The 19,294-nt window shown below is 31.9% G+C and overlaps 1 protein-coding gene and 1 long non-coding RNA gene across 6 annotated transcripts in view; one reads left to right on the top strand and one right to left on the bottom strand.

Moving 5' to 3' along the window:
• Positions 1 to 694: 694 nt before the first annotated feature.
• NCAM2 (neural cell adhesion molecule 2) overlaps positions 695 to 19,294 on the bottom strand; it is a 556,652-nt gene continuing 538,052 nt past the window's right edge. The window contains exons 17-18 of the mRNA XM_077118759.1: positions 2,561 to 2,680; positions 695 to 1,596 (exon numbers count right to left, since the gene is read on the bottom strand). Coding sequence (XP_076974874.1) covers positions 1,485 to 1,596; positions 2,561 to 2,680 — 232 coding nt within the window. The 3' untranslated portion in view covers positions 695 to 1,484. The remainder of the gene's footprint in view (positions 1,597 to 2,560; positions 2,681 to 19,294) is intronic.
• The window catches only part of LOC143648555 (uncharacterized), a 59,393-nt gene continuing 41,618 nt past the window's right edge, over positions 1,520 to 19,294 (top strand). Inside the window, exons 1-5 of one of the 5 annotated variants that reach the window (XR_013158626.1) lie at positions 1,520 to 1,636; positions 11,616 to 11,786; positions 15,017 to 15,183; positions 16,255 to 16,475; positions 16,913 to 17,027. This is a non-coding gene — a long non-coding RNA (uncharacterized LOC143648555). Of the gene's footprint in view, positions 1,637 to 9,419; positions 9,531 to 11,615; positions 11,787 to 15,016; positions 15,184 to 16,254; positions 16,476 to 16,912; positions 17,028 to 19,294 lie in introns of those variants that run through there. The other 4 variants (XR_013158625.1, XR_013158627.1, XR_013158628.1 and 1 more) reach the window with 4 other exon arrangements.

Below are 19,294 nucleotides of genomic sequence, written 5' to 3'. Positions count from 1 at the left end.
TCAATGTTCTCTTGGAACACAATCCTCAACCAGTCAAAATCTGAGCTATAATCCCACCTGAAACACTAAAGGTTATGAATGTGATGGGGCCTAAAGAAACCTTTGGTTCTCTAGGAGAAGAAATAGCCTAAAACCTGCTCCCAATTGGTATATATATATAAATACAAATACATTTGTTCACCTTACTTTTAAGTTAAAATCATGTTTCACTCTTTTACCTCTGGGAGCTTGCATAGCTTGGAAGTTCATTATTTTATTCTGGATTAGGCTCTAACAAGTGATATTAGAAAGTTTTGCTGAACAGTTAAGGAATTTCTTCAACCAAAAATTTTTATCAAAATCTCAAAATGACTTCTAGCTACAACATCCAGAATAAAAACGAATAAGTGGGAAATTCAGTAGTTTATCATTGGCATTTCTATAACATGTATGAACGTTAAATAATTTCTCTTTAATTTGATCAAAATAAAGATTTTAATTTCCATTTGGCCAATTACATTTAATGATTGACATATAACACTAGGAAAATAGCATTTTAAACAAGGATTATCTAAAATAATGGGCTAAAAATGTATCTGAGGATGTGATTTGAAATATTTGAACACTAGAGACTTGGTGTTTGATACTATTATTAAAAAATAAAAAATACTCACATATTTATAAAGATATCAAGATGACATATTAATCGTTCTTATTTCAATTTGCTTTATTTGAAGCTAAGGGCAGAAAACGCTATTATTTTCACTTGCATTATATTTAATTTTTGAGTAATCATTGTGAATGGATATGACATATATAAAGAAATAGAGATTTAGGGGTCCTCTTAAACTAGTTTCACACACAACTAATGTTATTTCAAATGGTTAACAATTTTGATCTGGCACTTCACTCTATCAAAAATCAACATTGAAATAGCACTGCAATTGTAATCATAACTTAAGAAAAGTTCTCCAAATTTTCTCTCAATTTTCGGTACCCACTAAGAATATTGGACTCCTTTAAGCCTTGGGTTCCCTGAAATAATCCTTGGTAAAAAATGTAACCATTATTAAGTGCCTTCATGTTAAATTGAAAAGCAACATCGATAATCTAATTGCCCAAGATAAGATTCAAGAACATGCCAGGCATTCTTTGTTTTGCTTTTTCATAAACTTATTTTTTGTAGAGGCTGTGGTATGAAATAAAGTTATTAAGAAATAGAGTACTTTTGCCATATAATGAATTGCAGTACCCAATCAAAGAATCAAATTAATATCCAAGAATTGGCACCAGTCAGGTCTCAATATTGAAATATATAACAAAATAAACAACAATAACAAAAGAAAATGGACTATGAATAAGAGTGTTTGATCATATGTATGTGTGCACAAGCTATTCCAAGCTAGAAGTTTCCCAAGAAATTAAGGTCAATGGAATAGTTTTGGTCATAGGGTCACTGCAATCCAAATGCTTTTGTTAGTGTAGTTCAAACCGTTGCAATCTTGTTATGCTTTGCTGTCATCTTCTTTCGATTGAATGATGTCATTAGAAACTTTAATTTCTATAGTTTCTGGATTTATGACTTCTTTCCCATTTTCTTCTTTTAAAGGTAATTTTCTGGAAGGAAATGGAAAAATAATATACATCATTTGCCAAGGTATTCTTACAGTATTCTTTAAGTAGTATCCCTTAACATCTAAAATATTCTTTTGTAAAAGAAAATATATTCTAATGGCTTGGGAATTTAGAGGACCTTAGAGTAAAAAGAAATGAGTTTGGTTAAAGCTATATCAAATTGATAGAAAATAATCTAAAGGACAATGAAATGATTTAACATCGTTATAATAAAAAATGTGATACAACGCTGAATGTTAAATGAGCCATATACATGGAGGTTTAAATGTACCAGATAATTCATTTTAGGTTAGCTTAGATTTGATAACCCATTGTTCATATAAAAATGTAATTATTTCCTGTTTAGGTCATTTGAAATCCAAATATTTTGCATGTAAACTCGATGATTTACCAGTACTCAACTTTATTTTTATTTTTAAGGCAATCCTTCCAAAATTGCTAACAATATTCTATTAAATATAATTTATAAGATGGGTGAATTAGCAATATTCTTGGCAGGTTTTATCTTCTTTTGACTTCAATGCAAATGGATATTTATGGACAGTCCCCCTTTTTCAGAATTATCACGTTTGGTTTATTTGGTCCCTCTTAATTGTTATTGCGTCTTTTCATTTTGTAAGTCACTTCTGAGCAGTTTTTGAGAATTTTTTAAGTGGTAATCTACACAGCAATGACGTTTTCACAAATCTCGCTACAATGGCAATAAATGCAAATTTCCACATTTTCTATAATTCTGATTTCAATGGTTTACCATTAAATCTTGTTCAAATAGTAGATTTTTTCTGACATTGAATCAGAGTTTTTATGTTAAATGTCTAAATAGAAAATGTGGTTTAGATATTCACATCTGTTCTATTAAAAAACGACATAAACTTTTGCAAAGTATGACGTGCTATCACTTTGCTAATAATTATCAAAAAATAATTATGTATTTCCAACCACATACTCAGGTTCTGTTAGTGGTGTGGTTTCATTTGGCTCATTTACTGGACTCCCATCTTCATGATTAGTAATTCTTTCATCCTCTGTTCTCATTTCCACTATTGGTTCTTTTGATCCATCCTTCCTAGAAAAATAAAGAAAAAAAAATCTTACCTATGTGTTGTAAAATAAATACCTTATAAAACCTAATTGTGAATATCCACTTAATCTCTCCTCTCGTCATGAAACCAACATGGTGGAATTAAGACTGCCATTAAGAATTATATTTTTTACTTAAATTCAACTCACCATATATTTTCATCAAACAAATATAGAAAGAAGAAATTCTATTTTGTCTAGATCTCTTTTTATCATCAAAATTGTGTTCATTATTTTGAAAAAGTAGTTCACGTTTTATAGCTAGAGTACCTTTCCTTTTGAAAATAAATGAAAAATATTTTGTTAAATAAAAATTATAGCAGTAGGTGTTTTTTTCTTATTAGCCATACAATTTTTTTAGACTTTAATCTTTAGAGAAGCTTTACGTTTACAGAAAAATTGTATTGAATGTACAGGGTATTCTCATATACCCTTTCACCTGCACACCGTTCCCCAATTACCAATTTGCATTTGTATTGTATATTTGCTAAACCTGATGAACCAATATTGATACAATTATTAACTAAAATTTGTATTTTATATTATGGTTTACACAATGTTGATAAATGCATAATGTCATGTATCCATTTTAAAGTACCTTAAAGAATAGCTTCATTGTGATAAAAATGTCCCGTACTCCACTTTTTCATCTCTCCCCACCACTTCCTCCCCCTTACAAACAATGATTTTTCTACTACTTCTATAATTCTGCTTTTTACAGAATGTTAGCTACTTAAATCACATGCTAGCTAACCTTTTCAGACTGGCTTCTTTCACTTGTCATTATAACTTTGGGTTCTTCCATTTATTTTCATGGCTTGGTAGTTCATTTCTTTTTCTTACTGAATAATATTCCATTGTACGCATATATCATATATCTATTCACTTGTTGAAGAGCATTTAAAAATATGAATAAAAGTCTTTTCTGAAATAATATATCATCATAAATATTGCCTCCATTTCAAAATTTGAAAGATCACATTTTACACACAAAATGTTTTATTGTTTGAAAATGTCACTACATATGTATATGAAAGAATATAACTGTAAAGTGATCCACTGACTTTTAACATATTTGCATGTTTTCAGGAAAACTGTTTAAATGAACTGACTCCTTGTAATATATACATGCATGGTATTTCATTTATAGGCTCATAGTCAAATGTAACCTTTACTGGATTTCTAAAATACATGAGAGTAATTTTAATAATTCTATAAATAATAAAAGAAGAAAGCTTATTGAAAATTTCCATACTTCAGAAAAGGAACAAAAATAAAGAATGAAAAGGGAGACTCCTGATAATGACTATTTATTTCCATTGTGGGGAATTTCTTGACCTTCCATCCATCTATATTGTAAGGAGAAAGGCTATCAGAAAGAGGGGTTTAGTGTGTGAAAAAGGTGTGTATTTCTGTGAAAAAGCTATACATATATGAATACATGCATATTTAGAAAGTATTTGGTGATAAAGTATGAAGTGATTTGGAATAGATGGACCCATGCAGATTACAAATAAAGCACACACATGCACAAGACAGGGAAAGGGGAATTCTACTACTTGGAGAGTTGCTGGAAGATGGAGTTTATGACTAAGCAGTGAATCCCACCCGTTGTTGATTTCCTCATTAATTGTTCCAACTGTGGAGACATATGAGACAAAGAAAGCAACTACGGGAATTGCTCCTTTGAATTTAATTTTGACCATCAAGAAATAAATGATTAATGATAAAAGAGTGATAAAATCTTGTTATAAAATGTTAAAATTATCTAAGTTAAAAAATAGTGAATGGAATCTCTAGATAAAATAAGATAGTCTTCAGGTATCTTCCCTCCACCACACACACAGACAGATTCAAAGAGCTGGATTATGCAAGGGAATAATAGGATGACAAAAGTTGATGCCACGTTTCTCCTAATTTCAAAGAAAATATTTTGAAGTGATACTCCTTTAGTAAAAAAAAAAAATGTTCCCATAGTCTTGGGATACTTCTAATAGTGTATAGATTTGCCAGATAAAATCAGTTAGTTACTCTAGGTAGAGATGTGCCCAAAGGGTTGAATTTTCCTTGGCAAGAAAGAGGATGACACTTATTATAAAGAATAATACAAAATTGATACTATATTTCTTCAAGTATGAGAGTATGTCTCAGGATTGTTAAGCAGCTGTAATTTATAAACATTTATTCATATAAGCAAACTATGCCAGTGAAAAAGAACCTTATTCAAATAACACCTTATTCAAAATTGTTCAGAATCAAAATCAGTTCTTAAAAAGCATGTAAACTAGAGAGCAAACAAAACAGAACAAAAAAAAGAACCTGACCAACCAACAAACAGTGGCCCAAACATTACACAAGCCTCCCCCACTAGATGCTGAGATTTGAATACAAAAATCCTAAGGGTGATAAAACATTTTTGTCGGAAGCAGATTTGGTATTGCTGCTCTTGTGTAAGTGTGCACAGACCTCACATGAGCATGTACCTAAATGTGAAGAATAGGTGTCAGGATAGAAATGATAGAAAATGGTAAGTCAACAATGAAAAAATCTTTTAACCTTAAAAAATAAATTATCCGTGAAAGCAAGCTCTATATAATAGCAAAGATGGCTGAAAAGCCTTGTACCAATGGGTTTAATTGTTATTTTTCTTTTTCATTTTGTCTGCTTGCTTGTTGTTATTCTTCAATTATTTCTTTAAAGAAATTCTGCTTTATACCAATGTTCTTGATAGCACAGAAGATGAAATCATTTTGGAAAATATGGGTACTGATGATTTTGAGCAGAAAAGTCATTAAGAAATTTGGGTTATAAATGTGAACAAAATTTTGGAAGATAGAGACAATATGTTTTTTCTGATATATATAAGACTGAAACACTTGTTTACAGAAATATAAATTGAACTTCTGAAATATTTAATATAGAACTGGGTGAGCAAAAATAGTGAATTAGAGAAATATGGGGATCATCCGTTTCAATAAACACTGAAAAACTTAAAATCTTTCAGCATCTACTTTATCAGAGCTCTCAAAAATAGTCGTAGCACCATAAGCCTGTTAGAAGAAAACAAGGTTAAATCTTACAATTATGGATTTGGTGATGGATAAGACACCAAAAGCATGAGCAACAAAAGAAAAGTAGATAAATTTGACTTTATCAGAATTAAACCTTTTGGGTGTCAAGGAACATTATCAAAAAAGTAAAAAAAAAATAAAAACAATCTATAAACTGAGGAAATATTTGGAAATTCTACATCTGCTGAGGATCTTAGTGTAAAATAGCAAGTTTGGCAAGGATGAGAAGAAATTGGAACCATTCCACATTGCAAGTGTTAATACAAACTGGTTCAGCCACAGTGGAAAAAGTATGGCAGTCCATCAAAAAGTAAAATATGGAATTACCATATGATCTAGCAATTCCACTCCTTAGTCTATACACAAAGAATTGAAAATACGTATTCAGACATACTTGTACATGAATGTTTATATAAATACTATGCATTGTAAGCGAAGAGTGGAAACAACCCTAGTAATGTTCATCAGTGGATGAATGGAAAGACAAAGTTTGGTGTAATAAACTGTGGAGTATTATTCAGCCATAAAAACGAAGAAGTACTTATGCATGCTGCAATGTGGAGGAATCTCTAAAATATTAAACTAAGTGAAAGAAGCCAGATACAATAAGTCCCATATCATATGTATCCATTTATCTAAAATATATGGATTATTCATAAATTGATGGAAACAGAAAGCAAATCGATAGTCGCCAAGGGCTGCGGGGAGAGCAGAATGGAGAGGAACTGTTTAGTGGGTATGGTTTTTCTTTTGGGGTGGTAAGAATGTCTTGAAACAAGAGAGAGGTGGTGGTTGCAGAAAATTGTGAATATACTCAATGCCACTGGATTGTTCAATTTCAAGGTTAATTTTGTGAATTTCACCTCAACTTTTAAAAATTAAAAAGGTACGAAAAGTTATTAGAAATAATAACTAAGTTATTAGTTATTATTATCTAACTTTTAATTTAATCTAAGTTATTAGAAGGGCCTGTTGGTACTTTTAAATGTAGATTTAGTCTGGGTATTTTTATAAAGTAGCAAATATGTCATATTGGAAAACATATTGGATTTGATGTAAGGGTTAGTATACTGCCATTATAGTAAAAATCAGTACAAAACTATGACAAAAGTAAAAGAAGATGCAGAGAGATGATAGAACTGGTGAATCTGGATTTTGTATGTTCCTTAGTGAAAGCAAACAACTGTAAATTGGAAAGGATGAAATAAACAACACTGAAATGAAAGGGAATGAAGAGAAAATGATGTTTATTATTAACATCTTCATTTTTCTTTCTAACGGTCTTTTAATTTTATTTTGCTCCCTTTTAAGCTTTTTAGCATATTCATATCATGGAGGATATTTCAAAAAGGTAGAGAGGGAAAAGCAAGCCTCTCCCATCCATTGTAGTAGTAGACTTCGTTATCTATCAGAGAGAAAAACACTGTTACAATTATTTTTTCTTCAGTAATTATGCATATATCAACACAAAGGTGTGCAAGTGCTGGATATAGTTATTTTTAGGACAAATGCAAACATAATATTCTGAGTATACTGCCTTTTCAATTGACACTAGGTTTTAGTCTAAGCCTCTATCAGAACATTTAGAGCTGCCTTTTCCTTTTACTTATTGCATATCACCTTATTGTATGTATGTAGCATTATAGATTTTATTACTTTCCTGCTGAACCATATTTAGGTGTTTCCAACCTTTTCTATTATAATAAATACTGTAATGACTACCAAATCTATATTTTACTTATACTTAAGTTACTATATGTGAAGTACAAATACAAACAATTTATGAGTTAAGTTTCCTGTCTTTTATAAATTATATCTAAGTTTCTTTGAAGTGCTTTTTGAACAAGTACCAATACTTTATGTGGAATTACAAAGTATGACTCAAGCATAATTTTGTCAAAATTGGCAGAAATATATTGAAAGATCGATATCAAAATACTAAAAATGTTTATGGATGAGAAGTCACATAGATTCAAGTTGGATGGAGGATTTTCATTTCTACTAATTTATTTGTTTGAGTTTTTAAGAAAATAAATGCATATATTCGTGGACTGTTTTTGTAATTAAATATTTAATTCTTAAAAGAAGTACTAAGGTCATTTTGATCTATATTAACGGAGAGAGACAGTTTCAATTTCCATCTCAAGGGCTATAAAGCTCCAAATGCATTCTCCTTTGTGGTCATTGGTAGGAGGTATTATTCCTTATTTAATGAACAAACACTCTGATAACAGAAGGATCTAAAGCCTTTAAAAAATCATGAAATAAATTTGGGAAGTGTTTAGTTCAGAAAATGGAGGAATAAAAGTATACTTTGCAGCTGTCTGAAAATATGAATGTGGTTATAAAATAAAAAATATTTTGACGCATTCTTTTTTTTAAATTCCAGAAGGTCAAATTAATATTAGATTTATGTGGAACATGAAGAAGAAATTACTTGCAAGGAATTTTGATTAAAAGGAAATAGGAGGGAATGCGAAACAGCAACCAAATTTAAAACATTTAAAGAGAAATTAAATGTTGGAAATTTTATGTTCATGTATCTGCATTTAGCTGGAGGTGAAATAAAGGCTTCACATTCCCTTTAAGTTTTTGGATTTTATGATTGTGCTTGAAGTTTCGGCCAACGTTTATAGCTAAAATTGAGGTACAGGTATTTATGTAATTTAAATTAAAGCAGCTGTTGGATCTTCCATAATGATGCTTCAGAAGGAATTAGTGAGTGAAAGAGAGATTGAATATCCAATAAGGCATCATTCATCTCATGTTTTTATGCTTCAGCTATGAGATTTTCTTTTCAAAAATCATAGACCAGCTGAAAGAATGATTCAAGTATCCCAATTAGATTCTTTTTAATAAACAATTATATCAAAATTGCATGCTTCTTTGGAATCTTCTATGCACTATATGTGCTTCAGGGTTTATAATAACTCATGGAGTATTTAATTTATACCTTTTCTGGAATATTTGAAATTAAATTTCTTATAGATTTAATTCTCTTTTCTTCACTTATCCCCAATGCTAATGATTCTTCTTCCTTCCTTCTTTCTTACTGATTATTCGGATGAGGTTTAACCAATAAAATAGGCACTTATTTTTTCAGATGATAAATGAGTGGTTCTTTTGTAGGCTGTGCTGAGTATTTCCAGACACATATAGGATAATGAACACATTTCCTCTAGAAGGTAATCTTATTTTATTATCCTTCTCTGTTGTTAGGGCTTTTCACTTCACTATCTTCATGTACTAAGTTTTATTACAGAGCTGATAGATAATGACAATTGTGTGGACATCAAGAAAGTTCCTCTGACCCCTAGTTCAACAAACTACAAAGAATAATAATAAAACTAAATCATTTTATTTTTTCCTATCAGTGTTATCCAGAAAATGCATATTTGAGAATTCATTCATTTTTTCCCTCAGTTCTTGGTTCAAGTCATGCTTCTTCATATTACAAGACTTTCACCCATTCTATTCTTTATGCTTGGATAGGCATTTTCCACACTGTCTCTTATGCGCACACACATACACACTCCCTTCAGCTAGTTTAATACCTATGTTTCCTTTATATGTTAGTTCTTTCATGACTCCCTCAGATCAGCTGGCTAGATAATAGTTTAAAAAAATTTTCTTTTGCATAACATTAACCAAAGAACTGTCACAAAAAAACAACTAAAAGATGTGCACTGCCAGAAGATCCATGATGACAGAAACAGAGTCAACTTTTCCTTGCAGTTGTATCTACAGGGATTAGGACAGTGCCTGGTATGTACATGCTCAATAAATATTTCTTGGTGTCGGTGAATGAATGGATAAAGATAAAGTAGAGCTTGGTAAATCTGGAACTCGTTGTCATTTTTTTTTTTTTTTTACATGGCAGGCACCAGGAATCGAACCCGGGTCCTTGGGCATGGCAGGCAAGCACTCTTACCTGCTGAGCCACCGTGGCCCGCTCTTGTTGTCATTTTTATGATAAGTTGTGAGAATGCTAGATAAATGTAACTTGATGAGTCAAGTAATGATGGAATATTCTAGGCTTGTGAACTAACTTCATCCTGTATTTGGATGATCTTAAGGGTTTTTTTTTTTCCTACAATATGCTGTTCTTAAAATAAGAGTGCTCTAAGTGCATAATTTACGAAAGCAGTAGTCCCAGAATTATTGGGATAATATTTAGAAGCTAGTGAAAATATAATTAATCTAATAAATGGTATCCTATTTATCATGGTTATTTCTATCTAGGGACCCATCTTCAAGTGGGTGAACTTTTTTCAATTTTTAAAATTCTTTTCCTGAGATGAAGGAAATTGTGGTCTAAAATGATATAATGGATAATGAATATGGAGTTTACCTTGTTGTTTTCATATTCCCAAGCCTTTAATGTTAATTAAATGTGACAATATGTATAAACAGAAGTACTGTTGGATTAAGTTAGCAGATACTAGAGAAAAAAATGGCAGAACTTTCATGGACCTTGTAGTTTTACACATGGTCACCCCCAACCCATCAGTTAGTCCAGACAGAAACAAAGTCATTTTGATTTCTCCCTTTCTCTCACTCCAAAGGCCAATCAATAAAAAGCAGTTCACTCTGTCTCTCATAGATATCTAAAACTAGGCAATTTTGCATGTCTGTGGTACTGCTGGTTTCGGATGAAAGGACCATCATTTTCAGTTATTATTATTTAAAAACTAAAATTTTTCATTAAAAAATTAAAGATTAATTTATTAATTTACTTAAACATGTTAAAATCACTAATATGAGCAAAGCCTTCCACTAGCCTTCTATTTCAAATATAATTCACAATCCCTACTGTGACTTAGGACTTTTTAATACTTTCACCTATAGATACTTCAACATACGATTTACCTGTTTCTCCCTGCTTCGCACAATTTACATTCATTTGTCCTTGAACATACCAAGCTTATTCCTTCCTTAGAGCCTTTGCATTAAATGTTAGGTTTGCTTAGAATGCTCTTCCCCATGATTATAACACAGCAGTTTGTGGTAGTTTGAAGCTATATTTACCCCAGAAGAACATGTTTTGAAATCTAAACCATTCCTGTGTGTGGATCCATCGTAAGTAGGACCTTTTGATGAGGTTACTTAAGTTAAGAAGTTGTGGTCCACTTCAGTCAGAAAAGGTCTTAGCTCAATTACTGGAGTCCTTTATAAGCATAGTGAAAATCAGACAGACAGAGTCACAGAAGAACATCCAGAAGTTGAAATCAATGGAATCTGGACTAGAAAGGAGAGACTGAAGACACCGCCATGTGACAATCTAAGAACCACAGATTGCTGCCAGCTAGTCCTAGAACACCATCTTCAGGTAGAAAGTATTACCTTCATGACACATTGATTTGAACTTTATTTTACCTTCAAACCTGTAGGCAAATAAATTCCCATTGCTTAAGCCAACCCATTTCATGGTATTTGCTTGAGCAATCAAGGTAACTAAAACAGCAGGTTACTTATCATTTATGCTTCACCTTAAACTTTACTTCCACTGAGAGGTTTTTAGTGGCCTATATAACCATTTATCATTCTGTGTTTTACATTTTTCTTAGCATTTATCACTATTGGACATTTTCATTCTTAGGTGATGTTATCTGTCTTCTATTAGAATGTGAGTTTCATATGAACAAAAACCTTATTTGTTTTGTTCCAAACTTTGTTCCTAGGTCCTAAAACAGTGCTCATTATCTGATATTTACTCTGTAACTATTTCCTCAGTGGATGAGCAGGAAAAAGGATATATAAAATTCAAAGTTGAAATATTACTTGAATTACAAAATACATTGTTTTCTCAATATATTTTATCTTTTGTCTCTTTTTAAAAAATGAAACTAGGTTGGTGATCTATTTATTTTGTTAACAAGACTGTAAAAACACAAGTTATTAGAAGATAGAATATATTCTGATGAAGAAAACAGAAGGCATTGCATCAAGAATTGATTCCATTCTGTGTACTATGGTCTATCATTAACATCTAATTTGAAATTTCCATTGGAGCTAAATTCGGTGGGTTCTTTACCATGTTCTGTATCCAACAAGTAGGAAGATGACATTTTAATTGAGAACAATTAAATATAATTTTGAAATAGAAGATGAATGCAACCTAATTTTGCATTATATGGAATGAAAATATCCTCACCAATAGTATCTATGGAAATTAATCATAGACAAATGGCCTAGAATGATTGAAATAGACCAGGCAGCAAGGCAGACCAGAGTCTCCTATATTCCTAGAAAATAACCGTCATTGGATGCCAGACAATGTAGGGGTTCTCTTGCTTACATTGCATGCATTTCTTTATTTAAACCATGCAATCTGTAAAGTAGAAATGTATATATCATTTTTATGTTATGAATACTTGAAAGTTAAAGAGGTAAATATGGCTTGTCTAAGGATTTTGAATCCTCTGGTTCTTGGATTTTCTTCCAAAGTCTCACACAAAAAAAATACTAAATATGGTGCTTCTCTACAGTGTGGCAAAATAATTGGAAATCAGAACACACACAGGGAAATCAGTACAAATCAGTCCATTAGTTTATGAAAAACAATATGAAACACTGACCTTACTCCTCCTCTATTTCATTGTACGATAGACAGAGAAGGAAGAAACAAGTGTTGTATTAAATGTGATAAAGAGACAAACTTTTCAGTGGATATTAATTTGAATAAAATCAAATATGATAATCAAATAACTGAGAATTTATTTAAAATGACTGAATTTAAAAAAAAATGTGGTAAATAAACTGGTAATTAGATCCAGTTGTCAACTTGGCCAGGTGAAGGCACCTAGTTCCGTTGCTGTGGACATGAGCCAATAGTAAATGAGCCTCATCTGTTGCTGATTACATCTGCAGTTGGCTAGGAGGCATGCTTGCTGCAATGAATGATGTTTGACTTAATTGGCTGGTGCTTAAATGAGAGAGCACAATGTGACACAGCCCAAGCAGCTCAGCATACCTTATCTCAGCACTCACAGCTCAGCCCAGGCCTTTGGAGATGCAGAAAGAAATCACCTCGGGGAAAGTTGTTGGAAGCCTGGAGAGAAGGCAGCAGAGATCACCCTGTGCCTTCCCATGTAAGAAAGAACCTGAGTTGAAAGTTAGCTGCCTTTCCTCTGAAGAACTAACAAAATAAATCCCCTTTTATTAAAAGCCAATCCATTTCTGGTGTGTTGCATTCCGGCAGCTAGCAAACTAGAACATAAACATATCAGAAAGAAAATTTGAAAAAAAGATCAAAGAATATCACATATTATATAAACTGAGAGTTACATAGAAAAGGCCAGATTTTAGCCAAGTTGATGATATGGGAAAGCATGATAGAGCTAGAAACTTTTGAACTGTACTTGTAGTGTAATCTAGTATAATTATGTAATTGATAAAGATGGATATAACACAGAAAGGAGAAAATTTGGGGGAAACAATTCTAAGTTAAAATTATGGGTGCTTTGAGTTTTATTTCCTGGCATTTTGTGTAGGAATGGATCCTGTATAGTTTGTTAAAACTGCCAGAATGCAATATTCAAGAAATGGAATGGCTTTTAAAAAGGAAGGTTATTATGTTGAAAATTTACAGATCTAAATGCCCAAATTGAGGCACCAACAAGAGGTTACCTTCACTCAAGAAAGGCATATGCCATCTGGAATACCTCTTTCAGCTTGGAAGATACGTGGTTAACATCCTCTAGTCCTTGTTCCTGGTTCTATTGCTTCCACCTTCTGATGCCAATGGTTTTCTCTCTAAGCATCTGTGGGCCTTCATTTAGCTCCTTTGGGACACAAGTATGGATTCTGGCTTGCTTAGCATCTCATGGCAAGGTACATGGCTACCTGTGCTGGGCTCTGTGTCTAAGCATCTGCTCTCTCTGTCCACACTCCAAGCATCTCCAAGCATCCGTGCTTCTGTCAGCTCTGAAGCAATTGTTCTCCAAGTGTCTGCATCTGCTCTCAGCTTACTCCACAATGTTCCTTTCTTAAAGTACTCCAGTAAACTAGTTAAGACCTACCCTGAATGGGCAGAGTCACATCTCTATCTAACCAAAAGTCTACATCTACTTTGGGTACGCCACATCTTCCTGGATATAATCTCATCAAAAGATCACACTCAAAACTGGGAGTGCCACATTTCCATGGGGACAATAAAATCAAAAGAGTTTTCACCTTACAATATTGAATCAAGATTAAAGGACATGGCTTCTCTGGGGTTCAGCATTTTAAAACCAGCACAAAACCCCAGCAGACATTTAAAAAATTACACCTGATACTTAGAAGAAAGATTAGGATCAGATATGTACATTTATTTGTCATTCATAAATATAGAGGAGAACTTTTAATTTACAAGATATAGTAGAAAACAAAAAAGAAAATAGAGGAGAGAACACTGGAAGAAAGATGATACCTTGGAAGTGGATGATAGAATTTCAACAAGGGCAATAGAATCAACAATCACAAATGTGCCAAGATGGTTTTGGAATATGAAATGTGAAATAAGACTATTAGATCTGATCAATAGAAATAGCTCAAGACTTAGAGTATTTTAATGAAAGCATAAGCCAGAAATGTAAGGGGTTAGTCAATGGCTAAAAAATATTGAAGATGAACATACATGTAGATGGGACTCAGTTTTAAAAATTGTAATGTACAATATCAGATTTGGGAGAAAAAGGAGGGGAAGAATGTTTATAAAATAAAATGAGGGCAATGCAATGATGGCTCAGTGGCATAATTCTTGCCTGCCATGCCAGAGACCCGGGTTCAATTCCACAAGCCAGCCAATGCAAAAAAAAAATGAAAATAAAAATAAAATGTGACCCTCTAGCACCTTGGAAAAAAAATTGAAAAATCAAGATCCTTGAGTTTTAGACCTTGAGAAATGAAAAGAATGTGGCCATTTAAAAAGGCTTAAAGACACTCCTCCTTATTTTTCTTTCTTTCTTTTTTTTTTTTTTTTTTTTCACATGGGCAAGCACCAGGAATCGAACCCGGGTCTCTGGCATGGCAGGTGAGAGAGTTCTGCCACTGAGCCACCATGGCTCTGCCCACTGTTCCTTATTTTGAAATAAGAATTAGTTGATGTTGGAATTTATTTTAAGAAAAGGAATTTCCATGTCTTTTTTAGAATTGGGAAAATCTTTGTTTTTTCCTTCTAATTGGGTTTAGCTAATTACTAAGCAGTGGTTGCTAACCTGCTCGATTTAGTTTTTCTTTAATTACTGTGAATCGTCTTCTTTTCTCAGCATTGTTGTGAAAAGTCTGTGCAAAGAAAGAAAGGCTTTCTTCTTGATTTCCCAGAGACTGAGGACCTTAGTCACCCTTTTCTGAGTAAAGCATGTTCCCCTACTAGAAGGCATACACAAAAGAGTACAAACTGCAGTTGTGGTTCTTTCAGGAGTTAATTCCAAGGGTAAATAATTCCAATGTTCCTCTTGTTTACTAAAACTCATGTTTCTGCCATTCCTAGTCTCATTCAGTGCAATACTTGTATCTTGGGTATAATTAAGCTTCTGGTTTCCTCAGACTGCTGAGACCTTACTGGCAACCATCAAATTACTGATCGAACAACGCACAATAAGAGTGAACTTATTTTAAATTTGAAAGGAAAGTTAAAGCTTATATACCCTCACTTTAATAAGTAAGAAAAAAAGAAACCCTCTATAATCAACATTGCCTCCTCAGTCATAAAAAGAAAATCCGGTAAGAGGAGTTTAAATTCCCAAACCCATCAGTTAATTACAGCTAATTCTGGTCACTACACAAGACTTCATATCCGTTTATGGTTGCATTGTTTACAGTGTCCAGTCAGTATTCAAGAGTTTATTTTAACCATGTGGATGTCCAGAATATACTGGTTTTGAACATGGTATTCCAGATAAAAAATTAAATGTCTTTTCTTTAATGAATTCCATTAGTCATTTAATTAAATTGCATGAGACTAGGAAAAAGTCAATCTTTTCAAGATTGGAATGTTTAAGTTAGAAAAGAAATCTTTTAAAGTCGGGAAAAGAGTTTGTTTGGGTTCTAGTAAATATCAAGATTGATTACATTTAAAATTTAGAAAATTTTATGATAATTTCAAAAGTTTTAATAATATATACATTAAAAGAATTTACTATAAAAAGAACATTCAACATAAATTATTTAGTTATAATAGCATTCTGATGAATAATTCTTATTTAAATAACGAATTTTGATGAAGTTTATTGTAAATGGTTACTGCACAAATCAAGGAGGCATCACTGACATTGGAGTCCCCATGAGTACATGAGTTGGCCCTATTTGGAGTTTCTCAGGGCACAGTCTGCATGGACATATGCAACAGCTTGATTACCCTGCACATGAATGGATGAGTTGCACTTTGAAATTTACTGTGTCAGTAAACCAGATCCTTTAATAAAGCAAAAATTATTGTCTTCTAAGTTGAAAGATTTTATACTGTAAAGATATCAGTTTTATTTTTCTCCTACTCAATCTACAGATCCATCCTATCTCAATCAAAATCTTAGAATTTTGCTTTTATTTGGGAATTGCAAGGTGATTTGTACGGAAAGGTGAAGATTCAAGAAGAGCCAAGGCAATCTTGGAGAAGAACAAGGACGTATGCTACTACTTAGTAATAACTACTGTTATAAAGTTATAATCATTGATAAAGTATGGTATCATTGAAAGGATAGAGAAAATGAATAATGCAACAGAACAGTGAGTACCTAATCAGACTATTTACGTATGATTATTTGCTAAGTGACACAAAAACACACTGCTGTAGAGGGAAGAAAGGATGATGTTTTTAATAAATGGCGCTACTTATTAAATACATTAAAAAAATACTATCTGAAAAAAAAATGTCTGGACCACTATCTCAGGAAACCCATAGATGAAGATATGAAAAATAAGCTTATATATAACTTTTAATGGGAAATACTGAAGAACATCTTAAATGACCTTGGTATAGGCAAAGGTTTCTAAAACAGGGAAAAAAGGAGAATATTAATAAATTAAATCAATAATTAGACTAATTAAAATGATACACCTCTGTCATCAAAAGACAACATTTCAGGAGTATAAATGTGGGTACAAAGTGATGTGATGTATATATGTATATATCTAACATATCATCTATCTCTTTTTCTCTCCAGCTATTTGTATCATCTATCTTTCTATCTATGATATGTATGATTTCTCTTGATAGTTATCTTGTGACCACAGGAATGTATTAAGAATACAGTGCATATAAAGAAAACTTACAAATCGGTAAGTAAAAGAAAAACAACTTAGTAGAAAAATGGTAAATATTTGAACAGAGACTTCAATTAAAGAGCATATACAAAGGTCAAAACAATACGAAAAAGTTCTCAACTTTACTGTTATTCAGAGAAATGCACATTTATAATACATCGAGGTACCAGTATATATCTAGCAGAATAATAACAATAAAAATATTGAAAATGCTTAGTGTTACCAATACTACGGATCAACCCAAACTCTCAAACACTTCTAGGTGGATTTAAACTGGTGCAATTATTTTAGTAAACTATTTGATGTTATATACAAAAAAAATGAATAATCCCCTACCTCCCATCAATTCCACTCATTTAATCTCAAAATAGAAATCTTGTACCAGAATGTTCACAGCAATACAAAACTAATAGCCCTCAACTAGAAGCTCCCTATAAATACCCACTAACAATGATCAGAGTAAATATTCTATGTCTACAAACAATAATACTGACAAATTTTACAAGCAGAATACAAGAAGAATTGAACCTTGTGGAAGTATATGTATTAAACAGTGATTAGAGTAAATATTCTATGTAATATACAATAATGTGGATGAATTTCACAAGCAAAATACTGAAAGAATTAAACTTTGCAGAAGTGCCTCAAGGATGTGCTCATTCATATACAGTACAAAAACAGATCATTCTAATCTACAGTGTTAGAGATCAGTGTGGGATTTTTAATAAAATTGGGACAGGAATGGAGTCACAAATGCTGGTGAAATATTGTGTCTTTATCTGGGTGCTGAACATAAGTATGTTCTGTTCACGAATAGTCATTAAGCTGTATACTTAGAAAATCTGTACTTTTTAAAAAACTTTTATACTTTTATAAGAATAAAAGAGTTTAAAAAGCAGCAGAAATATAGACATGTTTTAAAGTTTTAAATATGATGTCCATTCACGCCTGCATTTTAAAGGAAAAAAAAACTTAAAAGCAAAACCTTAAAAAAGTGCAATTATAAAATCAAATTTTAAGTGACAGAATGGAACAAAAGCATATTATGAGGCAAAGTAAAATGAAGCTATAAAAATATGACACAATCTATGTCTAATTATATACATAGAAAATGTACAGAAATTACTGAACAATAAAATGTATTGAATGCTGGGTATACAAAATGATATGAATGAAACTTAGAACATTATGTTGAGGGAAAGAAGCCAGGAACAAAAGACTACATGCTGCAAAAATCCATTTATGTACTCTATTACAGGCAAAAGTTACCTATGGTGAAAAAAAATCACCAGGAGTAAGTGCTTTGGGGAATACTGTGGATTGACTTAGGGCATGAGGGAAATTTCTGGGGTGCTGTTAAGGTTGTGAAACTTGATATATGGGTTTGGGTTACGCAGATATTTGTATTTCTCAAAGCTCACTACCTAAAGAAAACATAAACAGAATTTGATGTTTATAAAATGATAATCAGGTTTAACTGTTTAGGAGTTAAGTGTAATTACTTTTTTGAAATACCGGAAACTATTGTAGGTTGGCATATAAAGTGATGGATAACTATGTGACAATATGAAAATGTTAATTCTAGAACTCAAGTGGTTAGTAAATGGGTATTTGCTGTAAAATTCTTTCAAGTCTTTGTATGTTTGAAAATTTTCATATTGATATGTGGGGATAAGCATGAAAAAATCTTAAAACTAAAAATTAAAAAGGAGATAACCTAAACTGTTAGGAATGCTTATTTTTTATTTCAGAATTTAATGCACATATGTGTATGTGTGCATGCTTTTTTGTGCTTTCTGAATTTTTTGCATTGAGCCCATTGTCCTTTCAAAATTTGATAAAATTCTCCCTAAGGATAAGACAAAATACAAGAAAACAGATATCTCAAAACCTCTTAACTACTCTTGTACATATATTTCTGTATATGACAATGAAGGTTTCCAAAAAATTCAGCTCTGCATATTTTCTTGGTATTAATTTTCTGTTTAATTAAATGAGACTCCACGAAGAACTCCAAATTCTAATATGTGGTCATCTCATATTTTGATTAAAATTAATTATAATAAATTCAGAATCTGTAATAATACACTGAACAGCAGAGACATTTTCTATGCAAACAATTTTGAAACCTACATGTAGCCTCTTATTCTAGTATTAGACATAATTTTGTCATGATTTTAATTTAGATTACTGTGGATGCCCTCCTTTTTGTCCATATAAACTGAAAAATGGTAGGCAAAATAATGAATTAATATATTTGCATAATACATACATATTTAGCT

This window comes from Tamandua tetradactyla, chromosome 10 (assembly GCF_023851605.1).
Source record: "Tamandua tetradactyla isolate mTamTet1 chromosome 10, mTamTet1.pri, whole genome shotgun sequence".
Taxonomy (NCBI): domain Eukaryota; kingdom Metazoa; phylum Chordata; class Mammalia; order Pilosa; family Myrmecophagidae; genus Tamandua; species Tamandua tetradactyla.
This window is presented reverse-complemented; position numbering and strand designations above follow the sequence as displayed.